The 17,138-nt window shown below is 33.9% G+C and overlaps 2 protein-coding genes across 4 annotated transcripts; one reads left to right on the top strand and one right to left on the bottom strand.

Moving 5' to 3' along the window:
* Positions 1-1,647: 1,647 nt before the first annotated feature.
* On the top strand, positions 1,648-9,802 carry LOC134236665 (UPF0047 protein YjbQ-like). 3 transcript variants are annotated; one of them, XR_009985661.1, is made up of 8 exons: positions 1,648-1,837; positions 3,764-3,798; positions 5,661-5,680; positions 5,802-5,841; positions 6,975-7,016; positions 8,019-8,140; positions 8,962-9,398; positions 9,626-9,802. XR_009985661.1 is itself a non-coding variant. In XM_062718839.1 (7 exons), exons 1-7 carry the CDS (start codon positions 1,693-1,695, stop codon positions 8,999-9,001), a joined length of 444 nt encoding a protein of 147 aa, XP_062574823.1. In that variant the 5' UTR covers positions 1,652-1,692; the 3' UTR covers positions 9,002-9,611. The 3 variants fall into 3 exon arrangements, 1 of the variants encoding a protein (XP_062574823.1); XR_009985660.1 differs by having other exon boundaries at positions 1,652-1,837; positions 8,019-8,136; positions 8,958-9,398; XM_062718839.1 differs by lacking the exon at positions 9,626-9,802 and having other exon boundaries at positions 1,652-1,837; positions 8,019-8,136; positions 8,958-9,611.
* A 59-nt stretch (positions 9,803-9,861) lies between these two features.
* LOC134236664 (ankyrin repeat and SOCS box protein 11-like) lies at positions 9,862-11,567 on the bottom strand. Its single transcript, XM_062718838.1, has one exon. The coding sequence runs from the start codon at positions 11,360-11,362 to the stop codon at positions 10,541-10,543; it is 822 nt and encodes a 273-aa protein (XP_062574822.1). The 5' UTR covers positions 11,363-11,567; the 3' UTR covers positions 9,862-10,540.
* Between the last annotated feature and the right edge of the window lie 5,571 nt (positions 11,568-17,138).

Here is a 17,138-nt window from a genome sequence, read left to right as displayed (position 1 = left end):
AAAACGGTACAAATTCAAAGCACACAGTTGAAGTTGATAAACAGAATCGTGACTGGGCGAATTTAAAAAATGGGGCAATATTGTTTGAAAGTGTAAAAGGGCGAAAATAATCCTGCATACAGTTTATAGTTTTTGTGAAGTATGCATAAACTACTCTCTATAAGTGTCTAGTTTGCTCCAGGTGTATAGGGTTATAGTTATCATGGTTCATACTAATACTGTACGTGATATATAACATTTGAATATATGAATAATTAATCAGGTAATGCATAATATTTTTGGTGTGTATGATGAGTATGATAACTTGCATAGATTATAATACCGTATAAGTGGAAATTTTAGCGAGACGCAAATTTAGCGAATTGTCCTTAAAAAATGGTATTTTATTTTTAGCGAGTAGTAATTTTAGCGTTTTAAAATGATCACTAAAGAAGCTATAACAATTTAAACAAAGTTTTGTTTAGCGATATTTAATTTTAGCGATCTCAGAACCCTAGCTAATAATGCCAAAATTAAATCCTCGCTAAAAATTCTACTTATACGGTATTATGATTAGTTTTTCATAAGAATTAGGCTTATTTTAAGATTTGTTTTTTTTTTATTCTTTCATATTTCATTATTTCATATTTGTTTGTCACTTTCTTATTTCTCAAAAGGGTCTTTCAGAATACATGGACAGTCCATTTACTTAAAAAAAAAAAACATTTAAAATTTTGATAGTTGGGCCATAGTCCCATTGACCTTCTTGGCCTTCACAATCACTACATTTGGTACCATGCCATATGCCCAGGAAGTGGGAGGTGAAAGACCTGCCAAGAAAGATCCTGTGTTGGTGTTTTTGGGTGCTAAAGATTTTTGAAGGGGGGAGTTTTCAGGGCAAAAGACCTTTAAAAAGGGAGGAATGTAGTGGTCAGCATGTTAAATCCAAATGGTCAGATAACTCAGTTTGTAGAGCGCCTGACTGAAGGTTCGGGGGGGGGGTTCAAATCCTGGTTTTGTTTTTCTCCTCTCCTGCAGTGTTTTTCTTCAATTTATAATTTTTTACAAATATAAATTGATTTTACTGAAACCAGGGTCGCCTACCAGCTGGACCTGCCTACATGATACATCACTGCTGAAACGCAATTTTAAAAATCGCATCAGTGCAGATGATGAGAGGATTTAAACACACAACATGTTAAAAATAAGTCCAGGAATTACAATATATGTCACCAACAAAGCTAGAACAATAAAGTACACTGAACACATCCTTACCAAGTAGGCAGCTTACCTCCGTTTTGCCAGTCTCTGTCGCAAGGGTTGGTCTAATTTCAGAATTTACAAAGTCTTGAATGATGACGGAAAAAATAACAATATATAGAGGTCGTATATAGAAAATATATTTTCAAAATTACACTTTTGATTTATTCGTATTTTCGCATAGTTTTTTTTCTGTTCATCATATTTTATCTCACTGACAACTATATATTAATATTCATAAATATAAATAAAATATTTCCCTCCGACTTGAAAAAAAATCCAATGTTCGTCGTGATTTTTTATTTATAAAAAGCGCTTGCAGTGTTACCCTGAGCAAGGCATGGGTTAAATTACATTTCAGAATCATTAATTATCTTTTACCTAAAGATTCTTGTGATTTCTGCTATTAGCTGTACCAAGTCTTTGTCTCCAAGACGCTTTATTTAGCCAGAAATGTCTCAGTCGGGAGGAAGTGTGTGGTATCAGCGAGAGATTGCCATAGCTGCCAAGAAACGGGGATGTCACTTAATTACAGACGATGTTCTCCATCAGGTCCCAGAAATAAAGAAGATAAAAATAGGAGTCGCAAATATACATAGTACGTTTTTTAGACATCCCTTTATAGCTTTAATATGTTTTACGGTGTGACCGTTGGGGCGAGCGCAGTTTATTTACTATCATAAACCTACACATGTACTGTCTATCATTCAAGAAAAAGAAAGCAAAAAGAATAAAACAAAACAATAACAAAACAATAAAAAGAAATCATTTCCAAAGCATCGGGATCGAGATTCCAAACTTCTCGGAAGTTTCCGACAAAATCGGAAATGCCCGAACCGTTGAAGTGACGAAAGTATGACGTCAGATAAAAAGTTCTGTTGACTTAGGACGCAAACGCTAGTTTTATGGAGAAGAGATTGCATTAAATCGTTCTTTTCAAGTAAGTTGTTGCTGTATTTTAGCCACCATGTTGCTATGCACTGCAACATGTTTTTTTTTTAGTTTCACACAAGCAATTGACATAACTTCGTCAAAATTCGTAAGTTTCCGGTGACGTCATTTGTATCATTTCCGAAGGGCAAGGTGAAGGCCGGTGTTGTGGCATGGGGGTATTTTTTTGAATAAGGTAAGGCAAAATCATTTCGTTAAGATTTATTTTTTTACTATTTTTGATTTATTCGCGCAAAGGACATTGGGTAGTGCAGGAATTCTGGGAATGTTGCACAGAGAAATTTGGCTGACGTATGTACAGATTTCAATCCGAATTTCCTCTGTTCATACACGTTAGTCTATTGAGCTCGCTTCGCGAGCGTCGCTTCGCGACGCTTGCTGCGCTCGCTATTATTTTAATTTAGAAGTTTTTAGAAAATAATTTTCAGAAATTTATAAACAATATCAGAAGACAATGAAATTTGACCCCTTAAAATTTTTACATTAGGCCTAGGGTTTTTCTTGGCATATGCATTTTCTTCAACGTGTGTATTTACATGTATCAGCATAGCCAATAAGCCTTAAACACAGCCTTCAGAATGCCATTAGTTTTAGAAACTCGGACATATTCCAATGTTACAGTGGACTATATTATATAACCATTTATTTCAAGGTTAATTAATAACTACGTGTAGATTAGGAGGAAAATAAATGGGTAATAATTGGATATCATGCTCTGAGTCGCAAAATGCATTTACTACAAAAAATACCGAAAGCACATTGCATCTAATTATGTCACCAGGTTCACACGTGTGTGAAAGTCAGTCTGACAACAGTTACTCAATATATCAGGTCTCAATAGCTCATTGGTTAGAGCGCTGACACAGTACGCCAGAGGCCCTGGGTTTGAGTCCTGGTTGTGACTGTATTTTTCACCTCATGGTGCCCAACATGGGCTATGGAGAGGGGGAATATGTCACCAGGTTCACAGGTGTGTGAAAGTCAGTCTGGCAACTCAATATATTGGGTCTCAATATCTCAGTGGTAAGAGGTCCTGGGTTCGAGTCCTGGTTGTGATTTGATTTTTTTCTTCATGGCGCCCAACATGGGCTAAGGAGAGGGGGAATATGTCATAGGGTTCACATGTATCTGAAAGTCAGTCAATAAATAATCGGGGTCATAAAACTTTGGAAATTCTCAAAAAAAATTCTCCACTCAACTCTTTAGAATTACTCAGCTGAGATTTTGAGAATAAAAGAATTTAAAGTATTTTTGTTTTTCTCAACTTTTTATGACGGCCGCTGATTCTGATAATTTTGGATTTGAGAAAATTCTCAGACTTGAGAGCATTCTCAGACTTAAGTATGTTTTATGACGGCGGACCCGGGTCTCAATAGCTCAGTGGCATGGTACAACAGAGGACCTGACAGGATTCGAGTCACAGCTGAGAATTTTTTTTTTCATCACCTTGGAAAATGAAAGGAATTGAATAGCTTAAATGCAAGTTATTGTATACCTGTAACTGACATTTTGGGATAGAGAGCTTTTCATTAAAGGGTCATGTATAAATAATTTTCTTTCCCTAATTTTTCAGTCAAGCACACATCAGCAAGTCTATGCTTAAATGAGGTATGTAGAACATTTATTTTGAAATAAATAAATTTTATTATACCTCCCGCAAACGAAGTTTGGGGGGGTATATAGGAATCACCTTGTCCGTCCATCTAGCTGTCCGTCTGTCTAGCTGTCCATCTGTCGGTCTGTCTGTGCAAACGTGTCCGGGCCATATCTTTCTTACGGAGGAACATTAGAATCTGCTACTCCACGCAAAGATTGCCCATAACCTAAGGGTGTGTCATGACCTTGACCCAAGGTCATTTGAGGAAGTTCAAGGTCACTGGAAGAAAAAATTCATAATTTGTGTCCGATCCATATCTTTCTTATGGATAAAATTGGTAGGTTCTAATTTCACACAAAGATTGTTTATAACCTAAGGGTGTGTCATCACTTTGACCCAAGGTCATTTGGGGAAGTTCAAGGTCACTGGAAGAAAAAATTTCATAATTCGTGTCCGGTCCATATCTTTCTTATGGATAAACTTGGTAGGTTCTTATTTCACACAAAGATTCCTCCTGACCTAAGGGTGTGTCATGACCTTGAGCCAAGGTCATTTGGTGTAGTTCAAGGTCACTGGACGAAAAATTTCATAATTCGTGTCCAGTCCATATCTTTCTTATGGATAAACTTGGTAAGTTCTAATTTCACACAAAGATTGCTCATAACCCAAGGGTGTGTCATGACCTTGAACCAAGGTCATTTGGGGAAGTTCAAGGTCACTAGAAGAAAAATTTCTTAATTTGTGCCCGGTCCATATCTTTCTTATGGATAAACATGGTAAGTTCTCATTTCACACAAAGATTGCTCATGACCTAAGGATGTGTCATGACCTTGCATCTAGGTCATTTTGGAAAGTTTAAGGTCACTGGAAATAAATTTTATAATTTGTGTCCGGTCCATATCCTTCTTTATTCTGGGAAAACATGAATCTACCACTTCACACAAACGTTGCTTATGACATGAGGTTGTGTCATGACTTTGAACCAAGGTCATTTATGCAAGTTCAAGGTCACTGACAGAAAAAATTCATAATTCGTGTCTGGTCCGTATATTTAGTCTAATTTCTTTATTAGGCTGCGCCTTCGTTTCATTTATAAAAAATATAATGAGCAACTACATTTGCACTAAAAATGTTTTAGCATTTCTTTCTTCTCTTAGATCCATAAAATATTCATGATTTAGCACTTCTGAAAAACCCAGTAGGGGGTATTTTGTCCCATTTGGACAGTTCTAGTTTTAAATTATGATTTATTTGTATATATGTCTATAAACTGGCCACAAAGCATTCTTAGATATAGCTATAGGGGAATTAAGTTCTTTAACATGAAGAGACACACATCTACTCCTACTTTCAAGGGGAGATAATTATGAATTAGTGTATTAAATTTAATGGCAATCTAGAAAAGAAATTTCTAAAGAACTATTTTGGCCAGAAAAAATGAAACTTGTATGTAAACTTCAATATAAAGTGAAGTTATAAATTTGTTTAAATCCCCTGAATAAAATTTTATGATCACAGATTTGTTGTTTCTTAGAGCCATTGTGCACCTACTATTTCACTTTTTGATTGGACACTTATATCAATTCTCCCATAGCAAAACATGGACCTTGTCATTTTAAACATATGGGAGGCTAAGAGTATCATTTTCTTAGCTCAGTGCTCACAGTATCTGAGACTACAGTTTTTTGAAACGTTTGTTAGAGGAAGATGCATTCTATAAGTAGATAACATACAAAGTTCTGATTTTCTTCTGTCTACATGGTGTAATTTTGCTAATACATTGTATATGCATGCACACAATCTAGGCAATTAAAGAAATTAAGTGATAATTAAAGGAAATGATTTTGTTTTGATTTTTTTTTTTTTTTTGTAGAACTGGGATCCTGATGTCAGGTAAGAGAAAATACAAAACTAATAAATATTTAATAATCATAAATAATGTAGACCAAATCTTTTTTATCATACTACATCATTCTCATCTTCTGTTGTTAATGCTCAAATAATGTTTTACTAGAGTGGACATGGAGATGATGATGAACAAGTTGATTCCAGAGGTAGGGGCATTATTTGATGATTAAATGAAGATTGCAGTTGAGATTGGCACGTTTAGAATAGTGAAAAGTTAATTAGTTTGGTACCTTTAATATAACCAATTACACATACACGGTAATAAGAAGGAAAGATATACTGTGAAATTACTATTTTTTGTTGGGTTTAATTTTCATTGTTTTCCACAAAATCAAATCCCCATGAACCCATATTTTTCCTGAGAAAAGGAAAAATTGACCCCACGAAAATATGTGATTTTACAGTATATAATTTTCCAAGATTTAATTACCTTAGTGTCTACAAAAATGTCTAATCTAATTAAAATTAGATGTTAGATCCGCTCGCATACTCGCTACACTAACATTTAACAACATCCCATAGAGGGTCAAATTCGGAACACCTCTAGTCTTATTCGCTTCAACAATATATAATGATGTTGCAGGCGACAATTTGATTGGTTAATAGAATTTGACCTCTGATGTGACCCTTAATGGGATGTTGTTAGATGTTAGTGAAGCGAGTATGCGAGCGGATCTAACATCTAATTTTAATTAGATTGCAAAAATGTCCAGAAAGAAACCCACAATAAAACAGTTTGTCTGCAAGTGAAGTTTGTTTTGGTTCCAGAAATCAAATCTTCTAATTGACCTGACATTTACCCAATCTTTGTCATTTTCTTTCTTTTTTTTTTTTTTTTTTTTTTTGACACATTTCATATGTTTAATTCATTACTTTAAATATAAGGCATTAGCCTAATTACTTTAAATATTAGGCAGTAAGCCTTATACATGTATAAAGTACATTTGTTTGATTTTAGGCCAAAAAAAATTAATTTCTTGGTTCTCAGGCCCTCCCTCATCTCTTCCAAGGGTGCCTCATTGACCCTTTTTATTGCTAAATCAATAAAATAAAAAAATAAATCACCTCCCTCATCATTTTTTGGGGTTTTGTACAATGTAAAAAGCTGCCTCATCATGTTTTAGGGGCAATAAAAAAGAAAAAAATGCCTCCCTCCCTCATCATATTTCTTGAAAAAAGGCCTGAGAACCAAGGAATTAACTTTGCATGGCCTTAATATGGTAAAATAGTTGTATTGACTACCATGTGTAATTTCTGAATTGTTGTCCTTTTGTTTCAGAGTACGCCATTCAAACATAGTTGTGAAGGTCCAGATGATATGGTACGTTAGGCCAAAAAAAATTAATCAATAGTTTCTCAGGCACCGCCGCATCAGTTCAAAAACGGCCGCATTGATCAATTTTATTGACATATTGAAAAGGGAAATAACTCAATTTTCTATTTTTCCAAGTTGAAAAAGAAAATTGAGTTATTCCCCTTTTCATAAATGCAAAGAAAGACCTTTTTTATTGGAAAAACAATATATTTCTTCTAAATCTAAACTATTTTATGAGTTAACTTTTAAATAAATGTTTGGAATAACATTATTTAAAGTTGAATACATATTATAACTAATTTCAGAGAACAAAACTTAAGAATTAGTAGATATTACCATTTTATTGAACAAATTAAATTTTAAAAAAAAGTGTAAAACATGCTTCAAAAAAAAAAAAAAAAAAAGCCTGCCTGCCGCATTGGATTTTGAATTTTTGGGCCTGAGAAACTATTTATTAATTTTTTTTGGCCTTAATATCTTTTTAAATATTATCACTTTTACCTATTGATTACATGTAATATGTTTGATTTGCAATGTTTTTAAACGACAGTATAACTCCCATTATCTCCAACACTGATATCTTGAATACTATGGATATGTCACACTGATTTTGTAGTCCCTTTCATCTAATCTTTTAGTATTTTACCCTTGATATATCCCAAAACTTCAGATATCTGAATAATGAGGTGTGACTGCATGTAACTATTGTAAAATGTGAACAACAAATAAATTGTAGTTATAGCTATGATATCCACAGTTTACAAGCAACAAAAGCATTAATAAATAACCATTAAATATCATCAGTATTTTTGTATATTGTCACTTCTTGTGTCATATTTTATGATCACAGGTCAATATGAGAATTTATTGTTGTTGGAAACAATTTTACAATGCACTACAATCCATAATCCACAACTCTTGTTCATTGAAAAAAAATCATATTAACATTATTGACTTGTATTCCTTCAATTTTAAATGACTCATCTCTAAACTTTACTTTTCATTAAGCCAGCCCATGTGAAGGCAGCGTTTATAGGTACAGGTGTCAGTATACCTATCACAGATGGCAAGTTTAATCTAGGTACGTGGCAGGGCCTCTGGCTGTGTGAACACAGAAACTCTGCTGGTAAGTTTGTAACACAATTTAAGCCCTCAGCTTTCATTTTTACATCCACATGAATCTTACAATGATGGAATTTCTTTTGGGCCATATCTTTAAAAAATGTTTAGTTACCCTCTCCTAGCCGACTGCTTAAAGAAACCAGACTCAAAACATTTTTTTTTACAATCCAGGATAGGATATTTTTTTCCTTTTTATTCCTCTATCCCGTCAACAACTATACTGAAATTTTCAGGAAGAAAGATTTTTCTACCTACTGACTCAATAATATTTACCCTAAGTTGGGAGATGGGATATTTATTTTAAAGATGGCCTTATATAAAAATTGTGTTAAGGGGAAGTAATCCGTGATTTTTTTTTCTTCAACAAATGACAAGATACATGTAGTAGTCTTTTTTCGAATTATTGGAATTTTAAACTTATAAGAGCAGACTATTCATTGGGGATTAAATTTTGTTTATTTCATCATAAAGTATTATCAACAGAATCATATTTACTGAAGAGGATTACTTCCTACACAATGAAATTTAATACCCAAGCATCCTTTATAGATAAAACAACAAAATTTTTCCATATGAAAATATATGCTTCTACTGTATAATGACCTACAATTCTTCAGGGAAAGGTAGAAATTCATGGATTACAATATTGTAAGATAAAAATTATTTTGGTTATTGCTGCACTGTTACACATTCATATGTGGACAGGAGTATAAGAATGTCTTCATTTATCAGCACTGTGTATAATTACTGGGGTATATATTTAGGTACTGCAATTGATAATCAAGTTTACCAATAATTCTATCAAATATTTCTCTTCACTTTCAGGAAGGAGAACTCTTGTGGTTACATTGAATGGATGTGAACGTTGAATTTGTTTCCCTGCATACAACTTGTAACTCAGGATTGAGGACTTGTTTGTTTTTGGAGTGTTTGTATAAATTTACCAGTTTATCTGTGATAGGTTTTAAAATGGTCACATTTACAGGTTGTTTGAAACCAGAAATAAAACAATTAATAAGGACACCTTTAAAAAAAATTGTATTTGCAATTGCCCTCAGGCCTCTCCTTACAAAATAATTTAGGGAGCCCGGACTCATAACTCTTCTTAACCTCTAGGAAACATTTTTTCATTCTTTTGGAAGTTTTCTCATTTAAAATTATTTCAACATCATAGTTTTAAGTAATTTCTAAATTAAAAAAAAATATTTCCCTATCTACTGACCCAATATTTTTATCCTCAGGTTAGAGCGGGCAAGCAAACATACCGTACTATAAGTGGAAATTTTAGCGAGACGCAAATTTAGCGATTTCTACCTAAAATCTGGTATTTTATTTTTAGCGAGAAGTAATTATAGTGATTTTAAAATGCTAACTAAAGAAAGCTGTTACAAATAATACACAATTAATTTTTAGCGATATTCAATTTTAGCAATGACAGCACCCTCGCTAATAATGCCAAAATTAAATCATCGCTAAAAATTCTACTTATACAGTAGTTAAAGATAATTGTGATACATGTACGGTGTACAGTGTGACTTGATTATGAAATGAATCATATTTCATCTTCAAAAATTGTAATATATAAATCTTTGTCTTTGTAACTTTCTTAACATTTTGAAAGGAGGAAAATTCTAGATTATTTCATCAAGTTTACATATGTCTATATATAGTTTATCCATTTATGTATGTGACATTAAATAAGCTTTGAAAAAAAATAAAACATATAACAATAAATAAATACACTTTTATTTTTTATAAACAAAACAAAACTAACAAAAATAACATCTTAACAAAATTGTAGATTGAGATACAAAGGTATAATAATTGGGTTTTGTACCAAAAAAACGGAACACATTTCTTGTACCTGATATTTCACAGGGTACCGGTTTATATTTAAAGTCCCTTGTCAAAGCATTGGCTCATGATCACTGGTAATCACTACAAAGGTAATTTAGAGAACAATCCTGTCTCAAATCTATCCTCAGCCAATTATATATAGTTGATAATAAATAATCAGTGTCTGGACAAAGTAAGGAAAGAACTTTGTTTGAACTTTTCTCATTATAGTTCTCATAAAAATTACCTGGTAATACAATTTATTGCATCATTAAATGCAAATAAGACCAATTTTATTTCAAAGTGAAAATAATAATTTTTATATCCAGGCAGTTTCCTTATATTTTATATTAATGCATTTACTCTGTTTTTGTCATATTATCAATTGCTAACTTAATTGTAGCCAGTGTGATAGTACTAAAACAAATTTCGAGTATCCTTAACTTTCTTAGTATTCTTTATAAATGTATAATATTGTACAATATTGTACACTGCAAATATATTTTCTGAAAATGTCATAGTTTCATAACAAATAATTCAATGTATTATTTGATACAATCATTAAGGATTAATTAAGCCATGGATTCATTAACACTGTCAAGTTCTGATATTTCTAAGAAGCCTTTTAATGGACGAGGAAGAGTGAGCTCCCTTAGCTTCTGCAGGAAGTGTGGTTTGAGCAGCTGTCTGATACAGACTCGACACTGCTGTTGTAGGTACACGGGTCGTACATCTATATCAAGATTATCCTCCACCGTTTTATAGTACTGTTCGATAGTGAATGAGTGATAAATAGCTGGGTTACTGAATTTAGCCCCTGCCAGTAATAACATTTTTGTGATCTCTAGGTCCCCCTGTATCAAGGCTAGAGTCAGTGGAGTGGTGCTAAGTCCTGACACCCAGCCTGATAAGTCAACATTACAGTTGTGTTTTATCAGCAGCGCTACACAGGATGGTTGACGTTTCTGGACAGCGTGGAGAAGGGGGGTCTTGAACATTCTGTCCTGAAGGTCCGGATTTGCCCCAGCTTCTAAGAGCAAACTAGCAAACATTTCATTGCCTCTTATAACAGCAGCATGTAAGGCAGTCTGACGATATCTTGACGAGAAATGGTTGACATCACTCCCAGCTTGGAGGAGAATGTGAATTACATCTGCGTTTGAGGAGTACATTACGGCCCACAGCAGAGGAGTGAATCCTCCCCAAACCCTGGCATTGGGGTCGCCTCCTGTTCTTAGCAGGTGCTCTAAGATTTCTACATTTCCATATCGACTTGCCCAACAAAGTGCTGAATCAATCACTCCTTGTTCACACCCTTGCAGTAATAAGTTGACGACCTGACTGCTGTCGCCCTTGTGTACTGCCTCCAATAGGGCAATATGGCAATTACTCATGCTTACATATGTATATATCTGGAAAATGATGATATATATACAATCCCCGTTTTTGGCCCCAACCTAGTCCTTTACATTAACATTTTTCTCCTGCTGACATGTTACACTAATCAGATATTTCAAAAGCTCACAATATTTTCCTTGGCTGTAAAGCTCTGTTGATCTGTTATTAAAGACTGCCAATCTTCAAAGATTATTTGGCTCTCTAAAAATAAAATGAAGCTGAATACATAAAAGTCCTGTTTAAAATGTGTTGCAAAATTGTTCAAAATTAAGTCATTAAATTGGGGGGAATATGGTTTGTAGGAATGTTGTTTTTATGGATGCAGGGGATGCTCACTCCTGCATAGCACCTGATCCCACCTCTGATGTTTGGGAGATGTGTGTTTGCTCTGCTCCTTATTTTGTATTGTTTAATGGACTTTTGATTTTGAATACCTGTGTTTGTTTTCTCCATATATTTCACTGTGTTTCATTTGAAATATAGAACATGAATTCCATCCAAAATAATTGACATTTCAGAATATTATTCATTTTTTATCAAAAATTAATTTCCTGAATTATATCTGCACGACATATGTTTCTTTCTTCCCTTTTTTGCAAGAAGCCAAAGATTAAAACAATGACCTTTTTATATCTTTTTACATCTATACACTTTGCTTACTAGTATATATATTTTTTCCGTCGCCCTTCAAATATATAGAAAGATATCTAGACACTTAAATTGGCAGTTATATAAAATTGAGCAATCTGCTGGCACCAATGCAATGTGATAATTGATAAATGAACATCAGTATGAAATTTCCAAAATGAGCGGATAATATAAAATTTAGAGCGTGAAAATATTTTGATACTCATTTCCTGATGTTATATTTTTATTGCGCACTTACCTACCTTTCTACCAACTTTGTTTTGTAAACATGAAAGCATCTGTTTGATCCAGATCGGAAAGGATGCACTAAACACCGTAAATCTACAAGTATACACGAGATGTGAAAGACCACGTAGTTCCTGTTCTACCACACACAGAAATTTGAAAGCATAATTTGAAGTTTTTATTCGTTTTCAATTAGCATTCAAACAATGTACATATGTAGTTGAAGATTAAATTTCTAGTCAGAATGTTCTATTCATACAAAAAAAATGAAAACTTCCGTGACACATTACAATTCTTCTTCATGTAACTATAGGATAAAGCCAAGGAGTATCTGCAAAGTCGTTTTTGAGAAGAACCAATGATCAATAAACATGTTGAAAGGACACCAGTCGCACCCTATTTGTTTCAGCATGAGTCTTGTCACCCCCCCTTTATTTTTAATCATAAGATATGAACTTTGATTGAGCATGACAGTGGCGGATCCAGAAGTTCATGTGGGGGGGGGGGGGTGTAGGCCCAAAGGGCCGAATTTCGGGAGGGGATGCCTATTCATAAAAAAATATCTATGCAACAAAATGATAAAATGACATTTGTAAAAAAAGAAAAAAAAAAAAATCAATGAGTGTGTGTGTGTGGGGGGGGGGGGGTCCCGAACCAAACCCCCTGGATCCGCCACTGCATGATGAGCCTGAATACAAAATGTCACAGTGACCATGCATGCTGATTACAGCCTGTGCTTACGAATGATCTTATTCAGATTGAATGGCTGGTTTTTAAACTTAAAAAAGCTTAATTACATGTAAATCATTTAAATCCGCGGCCAGGTGTGTTACGTACATGTGTACATTATTCAATTGTTAGTAATACTTTTTAAGACTATAACATGACTAAGTAAGCTAAGAAAAGAATTGAATGTTCTTCCGACATTTTTCATCTTGTATATATCATGTATATAGGAACAATTTCTTGAAGAAAAATAATTGAATGGAATCGATTAATTTCTTCATTTTTTCTTTAATCATAAGATTAAAGAGAAATGAAGAAACAATCGATTTTATTCATTAAAAACAGAAAACCGCTCTCGAGAAATTATTCCCATAGATATACAAGATGAAAAATGTCGGAAGAATATATAGGACTGGTGTCTGTTATATATTGTTTCAAATTTGTTAAAAATTTGTCAGAATTAATTTAAGCATAGACCTCTATGATTTAAGGAATCACTGTCTAGTTAGAAGAGTATATGCCAGGGCATCAACGATAGTTGGAAACGTGTGATAATTTGCATAACGGTCGAAGCCCGTTATGCATAAATTACCAGTATCCCACGTTTTCAAATACTGTATCATTGATGCCTCTGGCATACTCTTTACTTACTAGACAATGATTCCTTATATTTTCATTTCATTGCTAAATAAAATTGTAAAATTGATTAAGATTTTGCAAATGTTAATTGTTTAAAATATTTTAATTACACGAGGGCCCACATGTCAATTTCAATAGTCCCTGCCCACTGACGTCAAACACAAATATTTCCATTTCTAATTTTTCTCTAGATGATAACTCTTTGAAAGGTAGCGGAGTTAATTTCTTGATAATTCTACCGGAATGTAAATTAGGCAGGTCAATATGTCAGGAGCTAAGGAGGCCTAATATGCATGCAAATCTCGTGTGCATCTGTCTCTGAGTCTGACGCTAAGGAGGCCAAATATGCATGAAAATCTCGTGCGGCTGCTGTTGTGTTTGACGTCAGAGGGCGAGGACTATTGAAATTGGGATGGGAATCCTCGTGTAATTGAAATCTATGTCTGCAATTTTAAAGTCTAAATCTACAATTTTATTTCACAATAAAATGGAAATATAAGGAATCACTGTCTAGTTAGTATAGTATGCAAGGGACATCAGCAATAGTGGGAAACATGGGATAATTTATGCATAACGGGCTTCGCCCTTATGCAAATTATCCCATGTTTCCCACTCTTGTTGATGCCCTGGCATACTATACTAACTAGACAGTGATTCCTTAAATAAGACAACCGCTTGAAATTTACATGCCGGCCTCCTCAACGTCAGCTACAAAGACAGACGCACGAGATTTACAGGCATATTAGGCCTCCTTACATGTAGTTCCTGACCCGTTTTTTTTTTTTTTTTTTGGCATTATTTACACTCCGGTAGAATTAGTTCAAGAAATCAGCTCTACTACCTTTCAAAAAGTTATCACAGATAAAACAAATATAAATGGAAATATGTAAAATTAATTTTACTGTGTATGTGTATATACAGACTGCTTATCTCATTTGGGATTAAATTATCGAATCACGGATCCTTCTGCATGTAAGGTGACTAGTGCGTAATATACATGTGGTAATACATTTAATTAGGATGATGACCTAGCTTCCGTGAAGCGCACATAGATGCGCTATACACACACCATATACAATACTAATTTGAGAAAATGAACAGCAAAATCAAACTTCGGAAATGTTATCGTATTTATTTAAATAAATATAGGCATTGTCGTTTTACATACACTGTACATGACAGCATCTTTTAAAGTTGACTCTTTATATCTAATTAAGGAATCACTGTCTAGTTTGTTGGGAATGCCAGGGCATAAACGAATAGTTGAAATTTTTGGCAAACATGGCATAATTTGCAATATACATGGGTAATACATTTAATTAGGTTGATGATGACCTAGCTTCCGTGAAGCGCACATAGATGCGCTATACACACACCATATACAATACTAATTTTAGAAAATGAACAGCAAAATCAAACTTCGGAAATTTTGTTGTATTTATTTACATAAATGCAGGCATTGCCGTCTTACATGTACATGACAGCATCTGTTAAAGTTGACTCTTTATATTTAATTAAGGAATCACTGTCAAGTTTGCTGGGTATGCCAGGGCATAAACGATTGTTGGAAACATGGCATAATTTGCATAAAGGGCGAAACCCCATAAATTATCCCACTGATTTGAAAGTACCTTGATTAGTTAATACGAACCCAATGATGTAAATATCTAATTTATTTTCTTTTTTAATGGATCATGATCTGTTTTAAAGTCTCGAATCAAAGGCAATGGCCACGAATTTGTGTAAGGTCTAAACCAAAACGTTTTGTTTTATCTTCTACTGCGAGGGAACATCTTCCAAACGTTTGCTTCACATTTAGTCTGTTGCTTTTGACCTACAATCACTCGTAACTTCAACGGAGACGTATAAAACCTTTTTAGTTGATAAATGGTCACCTGTATATCTTTCTTCATTTTGATGCTATAAGTACCGGGTATGTCTTTGGTCTGCATCCGTTTTACCAAATAGATTGTGATTTTTCATGACAAGTTTTTGAATCATTTATTCAGGAAATAATAGGTTCTGCTTAAACCAATTAATTCCCTTTTTTGGCCAATATTTTTGTCAAGAAACGAGAAGTTAATTGATTGATAATATACACTGAACAAATCCTTTCTGCTTTGATGGTATTTTAAACAACTATTTTTTTTCTTACGTGATGATTTTGTTATTGCAATTATTATGTTCCTTATTAAATGAAATGCTTCGTCACTAAGTCTTATTGACATTTATTTAATGTATTTACTTAAGAGATTCTGTCTTGATAATTTGCGTGATCATTATTTGTTTTGCAAAAATAAACAGTTGCTGATTGGGATTTTGAAGTAGTTTTCTTGAATCTATAAAAAGATGGACTCTAAACATCTTCAAACATAGGAACAGATGCCTTTGCAATAGGTAATCTAAAAAACCCGAACAAAGTAAAGACACTAATTTTTTTTGTACCAAGAGTCTCTGTATATATTACCCCGAAATACTCGATCTGTTTCTATGAAGGTTCATCCAGGAGAATTGTCAGAACTGCTTTTAAATAGAATATTTATAGAAAGTTTTCATAAAAACTTGAAAAAATACCTTCGAATATTTTCCTTAACATTCCTGATTCCTTGATTGTGATGATCATAAATTATTCGAGTTAATTAGTAATTAGGAACTCTCCAGTAGACGGCAGATGATGTTCATGATTTCATTAATTGAAACCATGTCAGTAGTCTTGGGAGGGGATCGGAAGAAGAGAGTTTAGTTCAAATGACTCTGATTGTCAAGACTCTCCGAAGAAAAAATTGAGAATCCCAGAGAACCAGGAGTGGTACACACAGAAGATCAGAGATCCTCTGCTGAGATCCAAAAAGAGTTAGAAGTTGGACGATGCTGCATTTCATTTCCGGAAATCTGCATAGCATTTCCGACATTTTTTTTCTTTCATTTCCGACATTTTTTATTGGAAAATGTCGGAAATGAAAAAAAATGTCGGAAATGAAAAGTTGATAATTACAAAAAATTCCGGAAAAATGAAATGCAGCCTTGGAAGAATAGTTTGGAAACCGAGGGAACACACTCCTGCTCACTCATGTTCCAAAGAGAAATGCAGAAAATGGGAAGTTCCAGTCAGCTGTAATGAGACATATGGAAATAACAAACAGCATTCAAGATATTAAAAAAAATCCAATAAACAATACCAAATAGGAGCAGAGCAAACATGAACCTCCAAAACATCAGAGGTGGGATCAGGTGCCATGGAGGAGTGAGCATCCCCTGCCGACCGGTCACACTCGCCGTGTGCTCCTTGTCATGAACGGAAAATAACCGAGAAATCTGTTGTCAAATCAGAATATAAATAATGGACTAACAATTAGTATGAAAAACGTCAGTCAGAAGTTGATCAATGATAAATTGTATTTGCTGACAAGGTCATTGTATCGACCATAGAACTTGCGAAATGATGACTTTAAACGAGACTGCTGATATTCTTGTTTCATCAACTTGTTTGTCAATAATTAACCTCGTTTTAGAAATTGTTCATACGTAGAGCAT

The sequence above is a fragment of the Saccostrea cucullata genome, unplaced genomic scaffold, assembly GCF_032062105.1.
Source record: "Saccostrea cucullata isolate Sc308-1 unplaced genomic scaffold, CSIRO_AGI_Scuc_v1 ctg443, whole genome shotgun sequence".
NCBI lineage: Eukaryota > Metazoa > Mollusca > Bivalvia > Ostreida > Ostreidae > Saccostrea > Saccostrea cuccullata.
This window is presented reverse-complemented; position numbering and strand designations above follow the sequence as displayed.